At 38.3% G+C, this 17,646-nt stretch overlaps 1 protein-coding gene across 2 annotated transcripts in view; it reads left to right on the top strand.

Moving 5' to 3' along the window:
• Positions 1-17,646, top strand: part of Arhgap6 (Rho GTPase activating protein 6) — a 486,900-nt gene that overhangs the window by 249,253 nt on the left and 220,001 nt on the right. Inside the window, exon 1 of one of the 2 annotated variants that reach the window (XM_076918888.1) lies at positions 3,217-3,464. The exons of the other annotated variant lie outside the window; for it this stretch is intronic. Within the exon in view, the coding sequence (XP_076775003.1) occupies positions 3,420-3,464 (45 nt within the window). The 5' untranslated portion in view covers positions 3,217-3,419. Of the gene's footprint in view, positions 1-3,216; positions 3,465-17,646 lie in introns of those variants that run through there. 2 annotated transcript variants of the gene reach the window in all.

The following is a 17,646-nucleotide window of genomic DNA, read 5'->3' as shown; positions in this document are numbered from 1 at the left end:
CCTATATGACTAAACTTGTCTACTATGGGGCTGGGGAGCTATCATACTTGAAATTTTTATGGCAACTTAATAATAGCACTTTGGCAAGGAATATTCTGGAAGACAGAAATCATGTCTAAAATGTAAGTGCACAGATTGGCAAGCACTGGTTCCTTTATTGCTACCTTTTCAGGGTCATAATACAAGCAAATTTTGGGGTAACCCAGTTTTAAAAAGTATCTTGCTCAGAAGTAACGATCAAAAGACTGTGGTGAAGAATTGATATAAAAACAGTAACTTGCTTCTTGGTTATGTGTATTGATAATGTAGCATTCCTCATAAAAATAGGGGCTTAACTGAAACTCTATCCTTCTATGACAAAAGAGAAATTCCTGAAACCAGAGAGTTCATGTTTGTTTGTTTGTTTGTTTGTTTGAAACAGGGCCTCGCTGTATTTCTGAGGCTAGCCTTAAATTTATGGCAATCCGTGGTGGCGCACGCCTTTAATCCCAGCACTTGGGAAGCAGAGGCAGGCAGATTTCTGAGTTCAAGGCCAGCCTGGTCTACAGAGTGAGTTCCAGGACAGCCAAGGCTACACAGAGAAACCCTGTCTCGAAAAACAAACAAACAAAAAAAAATTATGGCAATCCTCCTGCCTTACCCCCCCCCCCCAAATCTGTGATTACAATCATGACCTATCATGTCCTGCTTTAGAGTTCATCTGGGGAGACAGCAGTGAAACAAAAGTTCCTAAACCAGGCATGTCATGGTTTTTGCCTACTATGCACAGAGCCCTGGGTTCCATTTCAGTACCACAATACAAGAAGAAAAGGGAGTATTAGTCCAACATCCCTTAACTAAGGAATGGATTGATGTTTGAGCCCAGCAGAAAGGTTTCTTTTTTCTCCTGTCTCCTCCATTATCCTAAATTATAAAATCTGAACTTTGAAGCTTTATGCCACAATAAAATACAGTTCAGCTCACCCAGAGTAGAACATTAAGGGTTAATTCATTGACTAAACAGAATAATCAATCACATCATTTTTCTATACACTTCCTCCCCAGGCTATGGCAGTTGCAAGTCTCTGAAGGGTGGAAGCTTGTGAAGTGGGCAGTAGTTCTCTACTTTCTTTGAAGACTTCCTTGTAAAGGTTATTTTTCATTAGCAGATGAGAATGAAAGTAAAAGGAGAGAACTTTAGTGCATCCTTTTTCCCAGCCCTGGCTGGTCATGCTTGAACAGTGAAGTCTCTAAAGTGAATGGGTTGACTCTGTCCTCCCTCAGAGGCAAGAGATAGGGGACTTGAGTAAAGCAAACTACAGAGTGAATGAGAGACCCAGACAAATATCTGGGTCTTACTCATAAGACAGGCAGCATTCTGGCTGCAAATTTCTGTTTGAGGAGAAGTTTGACTTTTAAATTTATTTCTTATATTTTATGACAGTGTAAAAAACACACAGAAAAAAAGTATGAGTGGCACCAATCTGCTGAACTCTTGGTGCAATGGCTTTTTACATACAAATATGCTACAGTAACAGTCTTACAGATCAAAATGGGGACCACCTATAGCACCCTAGAACAAGAATTCCTATGGGCTACCTTCCTAGTCTATTCCCCACCTTGCTAACTGTCATTCTGACCTCTGTCACCATGCATCATATATGACTATTCCACTTCAATACTTGCATTTCAGTTGCAGAATAAATAAATGGAATGTTATAATATGGACTCCCATGACTTCCTCCTCTCAACATAAAGTTTGAGGGATGAATTCATATTGCATTCTTTGGTAGCATGTCCTTTAAAAAAAAAATCCCCACTGAGTAGCATTCTACTGTGTGCAAAGCCCTCAGATGATTTATATGCACCAGTTTACGTATGTTCAGACTGTTTCCATTATGCATAACTATGCTTGAAGGCATTATGGGTACTACTGTATTATGATGTGGCCATTTAAATTATTCTATGTATATTCGCAAATGGAATTGTTGGATGAGAAGGCAGACATGCAGTTAGCTTCAGTATATAGAACTGTATAGTTTTCCAGGTAGTTGGACCACCAAGAGATTATTCAAGTAGATATCTCCAGAATTCCTGAAACTTTGTGCTCCCAATTCCACTGTTATAAGTAGGCCAGTTGTTTTCAAATAATTAGATGTCTGTCGGTGGATGAGCTTGAACAAATGGATTTAGTAGGGGTCACATCCTACTTTCCTCTCCTTACCTCCAAAAAGGATCTGTCAGAGGGTATTTTTACAGTTTAATATAGTTTAATATAGTGGAGCACTGAAGAACTAATATAAGTAATCCCCAAATCCACTTTCCATGTCACAGCTAACCATCTGGGGCCTGAATAGGTTGACTGCATGGTTCTATAGTCTCTACTCAATCTCCAGATCCTTCCGCAACCCCACCCCATATTCTGTACTTCTTCTACATTTCTTTCTGAGGAAACTTGGTGACTTTTGTTTTTTAATGAGGTGTTTTAAAGGACAGGTTTCCATGAAGGGATTTTTAGAGCAGAAGCCAATTGTATGAGTTATTGTGCAGCTCCAGTGTGTGTGCTAAAAACGAGTTGGTTTACTTGGGAGTGTTTGCCATTAGTGGTCCTCTTTATAGCATCCTGTTCAATGCTGCCCTTACCCTACAGTGTATGCCCAGATTCAGTCAGCATGAGAACTCAATCCTGTTCTAACACATTCTCTAGGACTAGCCCTTCAGCGGGTTTCCCTACACTGCTTGGGTAGTGCAAACTCCCTTAGCCATTCTGGTCAGTTCTCCTAGCTTTAACAGGCTCTGGGGAGACAGTAATGCTTAGATCCTTCTCACACACCCGAGATCTCTGAGCTCCCAGCATTTTGAGACTCAGATCAAGACTTTCCAAAACCTTCCCTTGAGACGGGTGGAATCAACTTCCAGCGACAGGAGCCCAGCTCCTTAAAAGTTAATCAAAAATATCTTTCAGAAAGCAATTCTCTTTACAGGTATTGAAGTCCCAGTGTTGACTGTCAGGTCTAGGGGCCAGCGGGAGGAACCAAGTGCTAGGAGGTGGGAATTTGGCCAGGCTGACACCTGTCTTGGGCGACCTCTGTGGCTGCAACCTCCAACAGCTGGCAGTGGCCACTGCCTCAGCAGGGGCCCGCCAGGAGCGGAAGGAATTAAACGCCCGCCCATCTCATCAGACTTGGCCGCTCCCTCCTCCTCCTCCTCCTCCTCTCCCTCCCCCTGCTCGCTGCCTCCTCCTCCCGGTCCCCACAGGCTCTGCCGCAGGACTCAGTGCCAGCTACGCTTGGAGCCAAGCTCGAGCTCAGAGCGCTCAGAGCACAGCGGGGCTGACGCCCAGGGCTTTCTCTGAGATGGCAGAGAAGTAAGGGGACCACTTGATAGACGCCAGGACCCTAGGCTGAGCTGGAGAGTCTGCAGCTCTTCCAGGCGGGAACATGGGGGACCCGTCCTACAGCGAGAAGCCCCGTCTGCACTACGCGGTAAGTGAATGTCCCGACTAGTGAGGAGACGAAAGGGGGCGCCACTTGGCTGGCAAAAAGGATACTGTGTCGAAGTGATGGGATTCTTGGTTCTCCAAGGTCTTTTGGCTCAGGATAGGGCTAGGGAATCGGGTGTGCCGGATACCTCACCCGGGAGTGCCACCTGCTCCAGAACTAACTAAACTGTGCTCCTCAAAATCCCTTGAGTAAGAGTCTGTGCACTGAATGTCCCTGTTCCTGTGACTTGAGCAGTGGTACTTAGTCCACTACCTGGGACTGGACCTTATTGCTACCTCGCTGTTTAGGACTAAAATGTAGGACTTCTGGGGCGTGGCTAGCCTTTGGTAAGATTTAATGGCAGGACTAGAATCGGGCTTGATAGAAATAAAGGCTGCCCACAGATCTGAATTCAGTGGAGTTGATGAAGAAATGTCGCAGGGAGCTTTGAGTGCACCGAGTTTACTCTTTGGAAGGAGTTTGTGCATTTCCCTAGGAGTTTGCAAAGGAACAGAAGGTTGCCAACTATCTGCTTAATACAAGAGGATACCAGGGAGTCCTCTTCTTTTACCTCATGGTGATCTCTCTTCTCTCTGTTGTCTTAAGTGTCCCACAAATATTTATTAGGGACTTATTTTGTGCTGAACATTGTGCTAGACGCTGTAGGTACCCACCCCAGCATATGTGATAGACAGAAATCTCATTGAGCTTGTGTCCTTTGAAGGAGTCAAGGTTTCACGTTAATGGCTAACCAAACAAGATTCTAGATTAAGCTTTTTTTTTTTTTTTTGGAAGGAAGGCAACAGGGAATTAAAGAGATATTTGACAAATGAGCTCTACTTCTGAAGATTGCCAGGAGGAGGACAGGCAGCAGGTTTTGGATATTTTATTTTCAACTTTGAAGATCAATAATTTTGAAATGAAACATCACTGTTGTTCTGTTGTCTGCTGGTTTACTGAGCTTTCGTTGACATGCTTTTCACTGTTGAGATTGAACATTTGACTGTCAGTTTGAAAAAAAAAATCTGGAGAGAAACAGACAAGACAGAGGGCTTACAAGTAAAAAAATCAATATTTATAGTAAGGCAAAGGCAGTTAGCTGTTTGAAATTCACATCTTCCCAATATACTCTCTATATTAATATATATATATATATATATATATATATATATATATATATATATATATATTTAAAGGAAGGATTTGATGTGGATACGAGTGGTAGGCTCAGAGGTTCAGAAGCTCCCCAAGCTGGTCCTGGACCAGCTACTAGGGCAAATTGAGTACATCTTGAATGTCACTTTCTTCCACTGGAAAGGTGTGGCTCAGAGCTAGGAAACTGTTAAGTTTCTTTCCAAAGCCGAGGTTCAAGGAACATGAAACAGTTCTTTCTCTGGTTTAGCCATAGTAGTTTGTCTGGAAAAGTCAAGTGAGACTCTTGTTCAGTTACTGATGCTTGTTCGTTTCTGCAGAGACACTGGCGGCTTGGAGATTGACCTTTTAAAGTGGTCATAAGGATAATCAGGTTTCTGCAATCGTTATTTGTGCTCTTTCGTCATCTAGCTTCCCCATAGTTTTCATATTTTGAGTTGTATCCTGGTGCCTTTTCATTTGTGACTACAGGTTGTTTTGAGCCCCTACTTAGAGAGCAGGTGGGGGAGGAAAGGTGACAACTGGTTCCTTACTTACAAACCTATGTACCCATTCAATGAATGTCTATTCCCTCCATATACAAATATATCAACACAGCCCCAAAATTTTATATTGCTATTTTAATTCAGCTCTCTCCTAAAATAATAAACTCATGCTCAACCCCATAGTAATACATTTTCTCATAGGCTCTGAGTATTTGCTGGTAAACAGCCCTTTGTACTACCATAGGCCATCATGTACATACATTTTGTGTTAAACCGGAAAGAAGGGGAGCATTTTAGAAAGAATTTACTGGGAGAAATCAACTGGGCTCTATATATTTCTGTATATCCTTTATAAGGATAAAGCAGTTGTGTTTAGCAGCCTCAAAACCATCATAGGTGGGAAAATGTCCTTTATAAAGTACAACCTGTGGCTTTTCACATTAGCAAGACTATTAATGGCTTAAGATTCAGTGATGGACTCTATGTACCTTACTAATTTGAATTTTGAATAATTCTGTACTTGTTTTTTTCCTCCAGCTCAAATACTCTTGCTTTGCTCTGTGTGGTTTGGCTGCATTAGTGCTTTCCTGGAAAATAAAACCTCTCTATGTGTCTTTACTGCCTCTTCACTCCCATGAAGTAAAAACCATGAGATAAATAGTTAATATACTTTCTTCAGAGCTTTTTATTTCCTATCCAAAGTGAGACTCCATACACTAAACAAGTGTTTACCATTTACTCACTCAGGGGGAAAAAATAACGTATATGGAGTGTCTATTGCGTGTTAGATATTTCAGCAATGTCCCAGACACAGGACTCTTCATTTACCTCTTAAGATTTACTTTAAGCATCACTGAGAAAAATGCATAAGTGATAATAGCATTGAACATGTATAGTATCAGGTACTTTTTCGTAGTATGGTAACACAATGCTTTTCTTTATCTTCACAGTAGAATGTGATAGCAGCTTATGTTTTTATTCAAAGTGTTCCTTCTGTGGTTTTCCCACATTCAGTTTTTGGCTATTTCATCATTCTAGCTGAGTGTTGTCCTTTATACCTCTTGGGGCCTTAATCAAATGTCGAGATGCTTGCTCTGGCTCCAAATTGATGTCAGAATAAGGTATATCTAAAATGCATCTTTTCTTCTAACAGACATGGGAGAAGATGACCTGTATTGTATGTAGCTAGGAAGGATGTAGCAAGCAGTTGATGCATTGCAGAGAGGCTTAGGAAATCAGCCGTACTGGACTTAGTTTGTATGGAGTGTATAGGAAATAGAGTATAAGTAACAAGGATGTAATTAATGAACCAACTGTTTTTGGCCACAATTCTGGAGAAACTACAGGGTATCATAGCATCATCATAACTTATTCAAATTTCCATGTGATTGGGCATGATCTGGGTCAATTTCAGACTTAAACCCAACTGATGAACTAGGCATTTTTTTTTTTCATCTCCTGATTCAAGAAATACAAAGGACAGGCAGGAAAATTGAAAGTGATACAGCAATAGTTGGTGACAGAACCAAGACATTACCCAGGTGCCCTGAATTGACAAAATTCTTCTGTGTCCTTTATGTAGTTGGAACAGTTAACCCCAATTATTTCTCTTTCCATCTCTATCTGTTCAGGTAATGATCTAACAACAAAATATGAGGCTTTTTAGTAATTTATAATGTTCATTTATGTTGGCAAACCACATGGCCAAATACCTCCTTGATCTGACTAGTGTAGACAAAATACCAAATTTTAAATATCTCTCAAAAGACATTAGAAAAAAATCTGATTGAAAATTACTTCCATGGCATTTCAGAGTTCTCTCCAAGTTTACTCTTCTTTTTTGGCCCCTTGACCTGTATTCCCCTTGAGCAAGACAAAGAAAGGCAGATGAAATGCTCCGTGTAGTTAACATGAAAAGCCCCTTTCTGTTTTACTGGTAAATAGAAAACTTTGTGGAGGATTATATATCTTGTCTCCGCTATCATATCAGTAGCAAGCACGGGGCTAGGAGTACAGCAAGTGCTTGTTGAACATGGGTTGCTGTTAGACTGCATGAATCCAGTAGTTTTAGTCATTCCAAGCCTCGCATTCTCTTCCTTTTCACTCAGTAGACTTCTCAGCAGCTTAGATGCTGACCTCACTTCCTGTTTGGTATGCTCACTCCACCATCTGTACTTTTGTCCACAACCTTGTAATCAGATGTTGACTACATCCAGTTCTACTTAACCCCGTCCTAAGGAGCCCACCCAAAGGATTAAGCCCTTCACCTCATAGTGAGCCTTATCTTTACACAGAATGGTAAATGTCTTAGTACAAGATGTTCCACGGGGTCTCTCCAGAAATGTTCACTTTCCATAGACTTAGAACTAATTAGAGTTGCTTTATGATTCGGTAATGTTGAATACAGGGTACTCTTTGGTAATTCCAAAGATGCTAGAACCTGGGCTCCTTTACAGACAGGAATCAGTTATTATCCATCAGTGTTGTCAGTGAGGACAGCTAAGAAATGGAGCAGATATTACCATTTGTTTTTCGTCTATCTCCAACCAACCAATAAACCAATCAACCAACCAACCAACCAAACAAAAAAACTTAGAAATAAACAAGAGGACACTAAATCCCCTTGACAAACATTCTCCTAATTATAAACATTCTTTCTAATCTCATGTCCTCCCAAATTGATTTTTTTCTGTTATATTCTTTCTTGGATGGTGCTTATTTAGTCTGGAAGCCCTACTTTTTAAAGAAGTCACACCTCCCATTTTCCTAATTTCTCATTAAGCATCACTGTTATTGTACAACCAAATTTCCATTGGGTGCTGTATAATAAAGATATCAGCCAATCATTTTGAAACAGATACCACATGTTGCTTAATTTTGTTTTGCATTTTTGGAGGGAGTGGACTTCTTCTTCCATACTCTGATAACCCTATTCTTGATGGATTTCATTTTTAAAATTCATTGTAAGTGTATGATCCAATCATAGGAATTCTTTGCAGTATTCTTGGTTCCTATTTCCCGCTACAGAGTTTCTACACTCTGCCACCACAGAAAATAGTTGAGGACCATGTATTGAGAAGAATTCTTTAATAATAAAATGGTAAAGTGAAATTTCAGTGCTTAAAGTTCTATCATTTGTTTCTATTTAAATGTAAAATAATATTCATACTTGACCTTAACCATCTAAGTCCTCTTACATGATTTTCTCTGCTTCTTATAACCCTTTTCCAGTGTAGCTATAATCTTTTATGATCTACAAAGATCTACAAAACTGATCATTTTATTCCTGAAAAAATCCTTTTACTTGTCCTTTATGTCTAGAATGTTCTTTGTATGGCTCATTAGACTGCATCCTTCACATTGTAGGGGAAAAAGGAGTCACCTTCCCTGATGACATTCTTCAAAGTGTTTCTGCCTGTACTCAGTTACCATTGATCATATTACATGAGCTTCTGCTTTAATTTGACTTGTTATAATATTTTATATTCAGCGCTTATTTTTCTAAGCTGATGTGGAAGCTTGTTCAGGACAGGCATCCCAAAATATATTTCCCATCATATCTTCACTGCCTGGAGTAGGCACTGGCACAAGTTAGATTCTGTTTTTATATAGACTATAACAAGACTTTCCAAAGTTAACTCTTTGTTGGTTATTTAGTGGGTTAGGGGTAGAGAGGACACTGGAAAAATATTCTCTTTATCTTTACCCAATACCTCCTAAATGAGCATCTCGAAGAACCAGACTTGAAATCAATACTCAAAAGATTTAGTGGTGACTCTGGTATCAGCCATGTTTGTAACTATTGATACTGACTCACTTAGCTTACCACTTACTACTGAAGCAAGCAAGAATTCAAATCTGTTAAAAGCTGGGACTCAAGATCAAGGCAGCTCTAGACAGTACAATGTTATAATTAATGTGACTTCAAAGTAATAGAGTACAGGTTTTCAGAGAGGTGTCTGGCTTTAGAGCCTAGTGCTCATTTCAGTCAAACCCTCTAACAATATTGGAGACATAGAAATGCTCCTTTCTCTACATATTGTGGACTACTAACATATCCCTCAGTTTTTATTTCAATTTATGTCAGTAGTTCTCTAAGAGGGGCCTGATAATGTCTCAAGGCATTTTTTTTTTTTTTGGTCACTACTAGCAGGAGTTGCTCTTGGCATGTAATGTAGAGATATGAGGTACAGGTATGCATACTATGATGCACATAGCACATGCTCAATTCCAAGTGTCATTTCTGCTGAGGACCTGAAGCCCCAGCTAAGATGTTCTTATACAGAAATCAAAGACTTTTATGTGTTAATGTGTTTGGAGAACCATTTTGTATGACATACCTCAAAGTATCTGCAGGTTTCTCTGCTTTTTAGTAGACAGTATTGACAAAATGAAAGATAGATTTGGTGGGCTAGATTCAGTCACAACTATAAACAGCATATTTTATGCCATGAAGGGCTGATACTGAAAATAGTATTGTCATAATCGATGTCTTGACACAATTGCACTTTTGCTTTTCGATTTCTCAGTGCTAATGGCTAATGTTCTTCCAGATCCTGGGATTAAAACATGTTTTCTGTAGCTATCTAATTTATGCATTAACATCTATCAGCCTTACCTGATATGCTGCCTCGGTTTGGACTTAGAGGAGTATCAATTGCTCAAATTTGGTAAGTCTCTGCCTAAAATTTGAAGGTATAATTCTGAAAAGATGTGAAGCATTCTCAGAAAGCCATCATTGGTGGACCACAGACCTGCAACAGTCTGAAAACAAGAAGTGAGGTTCTTTTGTTCCACTGACTGGGGCTTTGCTGCAGACCATTTTCTATGAACTATAGCAAGAGGCACAGAAAGGAAGAAAAGGATGAAGGAGGGAGACTGTGGCTTCCAAATCTTCTTCCTCAATCTCATCTTGACAACCACAGGCTACCCCGTGGTTGGTGATTTATCTTTTCTACCATTGAGATGATTCTAGGGAACTTTTTGAAACCCCTGGCCATATCACTGAATGATAATTAGCATGACTTGTTTTACCGGGTAAGCACCTAAATGATTGGGCAAGTAACAAATCAAGTTACTAGCAACTTGTCAAATTTTGCACTGCAGTCACCAGTTTTCCCAAGCACACATTTTGTCTTGTAAATAAATAGGACAAAAGAAACAAGGACTGTCATCAATCCACACACACACACACACACAGACACACACACACACACACACACACATTCTCTATTAAAGTTAAGGCAGGTTACTTTGCTGCAAACGCGGAATAGTAGGCTGCCACTCCACCCACTGAGTTATATTCATAGTACTTTATGTGAATAAAGAATATGGCATACTACCAGGAATATGACCCGTGCAAACATGATCTGTGTTCACTTAAATAAGGTTTGACTTCTGCTTTTCTTAAAATGGTGTCATGACCCTTTGAAATAATCCTTCAGGGTTTCCTTTTCTTCTTCACTGATATATTCTTAGAACTTTCCAATTAACAAATTATAATAAAATGTGAGCATTTGAGGTGTCAACTAAACTAGATTTCTAACAAGAATTTTTCAGAATTTGGAGGAAAATTGCTATGGGAACACCAACAGAACTTTGAAGATTAACAATATTTTTTAATGACTCCTTTGCACAGTTGACCTAAGTGTCAGAAAAAGAAATTGCCTAAGTCAGTACAAGTAATAAAACAACTAAAGGCATCTTGTTGGCATGGAGAGTGGCTGGCTCTGTTACCTGAGCAACCTTGTGTTTGGAGGGCTCTGCTTCATACAATCACAAAGCCCTATACAGCACCGTAGATTCCTATTATGGTGATACCAACTTAGCTACACCCACCAAGTAATACAACTGTAGTAGAGAGATGGAATGTTGAGTTTGCAGAATAATTTGAAATAGTGACACTCAGTGTTATTTCTGTATGTACGGATATGACTTTCAGTAGTCTACTAGGTGCTATGATCTTGGTGTTGATGGTCCAAACAAAATGTAAAATGATGGTCTGAATAAATATGTTTTGACTTTTGTTTCAAAAGAAAAGTCATTCTTTCTCTTTAAGCAATTGAATCATGGAGGAAATCATAGTGTTAAGACCCAAACAGAAAGGAACTCAGAATGCTTAACTTGAGGGGTAAACTATTTTTGACATGTTGGCAGATGTGAGGCAGGCAATGAAGGGTGGCAAGGCACTCAGTGATTAGCTATGTGGAACTTTTGTCATGGAAGGAACAGCAGTATGAGAACCCAATGGCCCTTAACACTGATTGGAAGGAATAGTAGCAATGTGTCCACAAAGCAAAATCTGAAGAAGGAAAAGCAGAGTGTAATAATCCATCCATCCTCTGACATCCTGGTATTTAGTTTTCCTATCTCCTTCTAGAACCCAGCCCAAATGTTCTACTAAGATAAATGTGCAAGGATCTTAGTAGAACAATGCCCTGCACACAGAGAGTAGATTGTTTTCTTTTGTTGTCTGTGGAGCAGAAGATGTTGGTAAACAGAGAGTACCAACCTGAACATATGATGCTGTAGGAGTTACTTAATCCTCAAAGATCCTGTATTCTTTCAGAGGGATCCAAATTTCTTAAAGTGTTTAATTAGAATGTTTAAACTATTATGGAAATTCCACTTGCCTGTACTATTTATCCCAGTAAGGATCTAATATTCACTTAGATTATATATATATATATATATATATATATATATATATATATATATATATATTAGAAGAAGAAAACTGAAATGGACCATTTTTCTTCTAAGCTCATGACACTAGTCTAATGTATTTTGTTTTCTAAACACCGAAAAATGAATTTAGTCTTTTCTGATTGAGAAGTATAGTTTTAGCTTTTAACTTTAAAGTATTGTTACTTATGTCTTCCAGTTATGGACTGGTTGCAGCCAAAGACTGCAATCGGACCCCCTTGTAACCTAGTTAATTTGGCAAAGGGAAAATTACAATTTCTGAGATCTTTAACTCATTCTGTGAGCTGGATTTTTCATTTTGTAATGACTTTCTGTACTGTGTAAGATTTTTCTTTTGTTGCCAACTATGTATCAGGCAGGGAGCTGACAGTTGATATGAAGACTGTAAAATGAACCACCAGATGATCCAGTTAGTCAATAGGCTAATGAACTTAATAGTTCTCAGAAGAAAAAAATACAAATGGCCAACAAATGCTCAAAAAGGGGAGGAGAGGGTCAAGATCCTTAACTATCACAGATATAACAATTAAAATTTCTTTGAGATTCCATCTTACCATATTCAGAATGGCTTATCATCACAACAACAAGCAACCAAAAGTACAAATACCAGCAAAGGTTCATGAGGCTGTGGGGAAAGAACAACCGTTATGAACTTCCAGTGGGAAAATAAACTGGTACAGTCACTGTGGAAATATGCATGGAGACTTCTTAAAAAAGAAATAAAGAAAAAAAAAAGATCAAAACAAGAATTACTATGTGACCCAACTATAGCACTCCGAGGAATACACCAAAACAGTCTACATCGACATAGCAAGTAGACACTTGCACATCTATGCCTCTCGCTGTACCATTCACAATAGTAAGAAATGGATAACAAAGATGAAGCACACATACACAATGGAATTTTATGCAGCTTCCAAAAAGCAAAATAATAACAATTGCAGGAAAATAGCTATGCAAGTATATATCAGCTCAAACTAGAAAAACAAATAGCTTGAAACACACACACACACACACACACACACACACACACACACACACTCATGATCTCTTTCTTGCTTCTAATTGTTTCTTTGAAGATAACAGACAGAAACATTGGAACATATGAAGAGGCAGAGGCCAGAACCACGGACCGTATTATGACTCTGTTTACTTGGCCACTTGTAGCATATGCCTGATGTATACTTGATACTTGCATTGCTGTCATAGAAATTAATCAATAGTTTAATGTTCTTTATCTTTTAGGAGTATTTAGTTTGACAGTAGTAATGATAATAGCCAATATTTGTTGAGTACTTTCCATGAAAAATGAATAGCCTACCTATACCATTTCACTTAATCTTTTAAAAGAATCCTCTGTAATCTATGCACTGAATTGCTCTCTATAAAATGGCACCTTTTAAATGATTTTCTCCATCCTTCCCATACTGGCAACATCCCTGATCCCATTGTTCATTGATCAGAAACAGCAGGGGAAAGAAAAGTAAGTTGATAAACAGATAAGCAGTATTTTGGTGTTTTAGTTAACAGACCACCACAATTACCACCACTACTCCCACTACCACCAGAAATAAATAACATTCTTTTTGATATATTTGGCTATCTGTTGTGATATTATAATTCTGACCAGCAAAGTGATTTTGATTGAAGCATGGCAGAATTAACCCTGCTTAAATGCTTCTCTTGTTTGGGTTTTGTTTGTTTGTTTGTTTTCTTTCTTTCTTTTAGTGCGACTGTTTTAATAGAACATCCATTTCAGGAAAGACACCACACAGCATGGTTGAACTCTCTGCCACCTGGAAAAGGTGCATGTGAACTGGCAGTTGTCCTTCACCAGAGTTTTCCAAAAGTATTCATGAGCTAGAATAAACATAAACCCCTTGTGCATTTGCAGTGGCTCTGGGTCGCACAGTAGTCATGTAAACACTGGCATTCATGGAACACATGCATTCTTCCTCACTCAGTTTAAAGGGAGTGGTAGTTCATAGACCTCTCTTAGGGAAAAGATTGACCCTTATCAAGATTAACAGGCTTAAAAACCCTGTAATTGCTGTTTTTTCTTTCAGGATGGCTGCAGAGTGAAACCTTATCATTAGGACACAGCTATAAAGACTTCCTGCATTTATTTGGTTCCCACCATTTTTTTTTAAAAGGTGTCACAAGTGCTTGCTGATGCTGTCTGGTTCCACAAACATAGCACACTTTTCAGTTAGAGATATTTCACTATATGATTATGCTTTGATGTATATTGGAAAGGGAGATTACCTTCACAACCTAAACATATGGAAACTAGCCTCCTCCTTTTAGTAAGGTAAGCAACTAACACTACATTGCTAGAACTCCTTAACGTGAGTTGCACATATTTGTAAAAAAAAAAAATATATATATATAGGCTCTTCTTAAGAGTCTAAGGAAAGTTTAGATTTGAAGAACTATGGGATCTTCTAGGACATTGGTTCTCATCCTTGTAAACCTGTGACCCTTTAATCCAGTTCCTCATGTTATGGTGACCTGAAACAAAGTTATTTTCATTGCTACTTCATAACTGTAATTTTGCTACTGTTGTAATTTGTAATGTAAATATCTGTGTTTTCTGATGGTCTTAGTTGACCCTTGTGAAAAGATCACTCATAGGGATTATGACCCACAGGTTGAGAACTACTGTTCTAGGCACTCGGTGGTGCATACTTATGCTTACTTTATAGCGTGTTGTGTGAATGTAGAGTTGTGTTTGTATCAGGTAGCTATTGTCATACTAATGCCATTTGACCGACTACTATGACATTCAGTGGTATAAAATAACACCATCAATCTTCATGGATTATGGGTCACATGTGCTGGCTTACCTAGGCAGAGCTCAGCTGTTTAACTGCAGGTCCAGAAGTAAGTCCTAGAAAACATGGCTTTTTTGAGTTCTGGTTCATGTGTATCTATTCTGGAGTTCAGGATGGTGAGATAATATCTATCTAGGAGAGGAACAGAATTACAAGCACAAGAAGACAAGTAGACTCAATCTAATATTCTTAAGGCATATATGCTGGTTAGCACATTGCTATTTCCTCTTATCTCTCATTGGCCAGAGCAAAACACATTTACAAGGTTACTACTATCTTGGGTAAGGAAAACGCTTTCCTTTCAAGATAGGGCTGCAAGAAAGGTGAGGGAAGAAAGTTAAGAAATGGAAATGTAGGAATTCACTCACTACACACACACATACACACACACACATACACACACACACACACACAAAGAGAGAAAGAGAGAGAGATGCTTAATCAAATTGCTGAGAGCACTAATGTTTTTAAGAAGACAGAAATATATCTATCCCATTTTTCTTTCAATTATGTCAGTTAATTCTTTCAGGAGAGGTAGAATTTGGGTTTACTTACATTGATATTAGTTACCCCAAGCCCACAGCAATAGGATAGGAATAAATTTTAAAAAATATTATAGAAACATGTCCATGTTTAAGCAGAATTGCTACAGTTTCCCCTGGTTTCTTTGTCTTTAGTAGCTTTGGTTCCTCAAACCAGCAAAAGGGAGGTATTCATAATTACTTCCTTGGAGACTTAACAAATTCATTTTTATTATTTCTATCTGTCTATCTATCTATCTACGTATCTCTCTATCTATCTATCTTCTTCATCATCATTTATCTATACATACATATCTATATCATCTATTCATCCACCCATCTATAATTTCTCTATGAGCAATGAGATGGAGACCTACTGTGTAGCTTACATTGCTCTGGAAATCACTGTCTGTCTTAATCTCCTTTCAAACTCATTTTCCTCTTCTGCCTCTGCCCCTTGAGTACTAGAATTGCAGATGTGTACTAACACAGCTGGTTAAAGGTTTCGTTTTTTTTAATAGATAGATTTATTTTTATTTGATGTATATGGGTGTTTTGCTTACATGAATGTCTGTGAACCATGTGTTTAGTACCCATGGAGGCCAGGAGAGTGTGTCAGATCCTTTGGAACTGGAGTTAGAATCATTTAGGTGAAAATCTATGGGTGCTGTAAACTGAACCTGGGTCCTCCAGAAGAGTTCTTAACCACTGAGCCAGCTCTACAGCCCCTCAAAATTTATTCTTAGTTGGCAAAAACAAAATGTGTTTATGCTATACAATATGTCTTTAAATATGTCTGTGTTCTGGAATGGATACATGAAGCTAACAGAGCCATGACCTAAACTTGTTTTGTAGTAAGAACAGTGCATCTTATCTGTTAGCAGTTTTCAAATATCAAAGTTTTTTTTTCTTCACTTAGTACTAACAATAAAAATTTTAAACGCTTCTCTTGTTTAACTGAAAATTTGTGTCCTTTGACCAATAACTCCCAGGAGATTTTTATATTTACTTCTATTTATTAGTGTCACGTAGCAGTTTTTATAACCTTAGTGCCTGTTTTAAAATCTAGAAGTAATTACAAATGAGGTGATTTACAATTGGAAAAAGGTATTATTTTAAAATGACTATTTACTATTCAGCCTGATATATGAATGAATAAGGTAAATTAAAAATAATATAGACACATAAAATCTCTTGTCTCCTAAGTTGAAGAAAATTTGTCTTGTCTTTCTTCATTATATCAATTTAATTGCACACCTGCCAATTAATGCCTCTTCTCTTAGTTTGCTCTGACGAATGCTACTACATCATTAGTTTTTAAATCAAGGGTCAGCAAACTATGGCTCTGGACTGGTCCATACCACTGCCTCCTTCATGTATGTCTTGTGAACTAAGAAAAAGTTTTACATTTTTATTTATTTACCATTTTATATGTATGTTTGTTTTGCCTGCATGTATGTCTGTATACCATGTGTGTGCCTATTGTTTGAGGAAGATAGATTCCCTGGAACTGGCTTTACAGATGGTTGTGAGAGTCCATGTGGATGCTGAGAATTAAACCTGGGTCTTCTATATAGGATCAGCCAATGCTCTTAACCATCAATTCATCTCTCCAGACCAAGTTTTAAATTTTTTTTTTTGGTTCGAGACAGGGTTTCTCTGTGTAGTTCTGGCTGTCCTGGAACTCACTCTGTAGACCAGGCTGGCCTCAACCTCAGAAATCCGCCTGCCTCTGCCTCCCAAGTGCTGGGATTAAAGGCATGCACCACCACTGCCCGGCCAAGTTTTACACTTTTACATGGTTGAAAAAGAAGTCAAAATATTTAGAGTCATGCAAGAGTTATATAGTATAATATTTTAGAGTCTATAAATAAAGTTTTATTAGGACCCAGCCATATCCATTCATTTACATGTTATCTGTGGATACAACAGCAGACTTGAATACTTGCTATCTAGCTCCTTAGTGCAAAAGTTTATTTCTACTCTAAATTACTGTAGATTCTATAGACAGGTCTAATGTTATGTAAGTACAAGGTGCAAAATAAGGTCATACTCTCATTAAAAGTAATGCATACATACATACACAAACACACACACACACACATACATACAGGTTGAAATATGATAATCTAATCTCCCTTCTTTAATTTCTATATCACTGGAAAATTCTTTAGATTTAAGATAAAAATAGTAATTTTAAAAATTAAAATTAAGGCTTGCCATGGTGGTACACATATTTCATTTCAGAAGTTAGAAGGCTGAGGCAGGCAAATGTCTATGAGTCTCAAAATGAGCCTGATCCTCACAGACAGTTCCATGCTAGTGAGGGCTACACAAGACGATCTTGTCTCAAAAAAACAACCAACCAACCAACCAACCAACCAATCAACAAACAAACAAGCAAAACCCTAACTTTGGGGCTTAGGTTCCATGGTTAAGAGTACATCTGTTCTCCTGGAGGACCTGAGTTGAGTTCCTTGCACCCAAA

Source organism: Arvicanthis niloticus, chromosome X (assembly GCF_011762505.2).
Source record: "Arvicanthis niloticus isolate mArvNil1 chromosome X, mArvNil1.pat.X, whole genome shotgun sequence".
Lineage (NCBI taxonomy): Eukaryota > Metazoa > Chordata > Mammalia > Rodentia > Muridae > Arvicanthis > Arvicanthis niloticus.
This window is presented reverse-complemented; position numbering and strand designations above follow the sequence as displayed.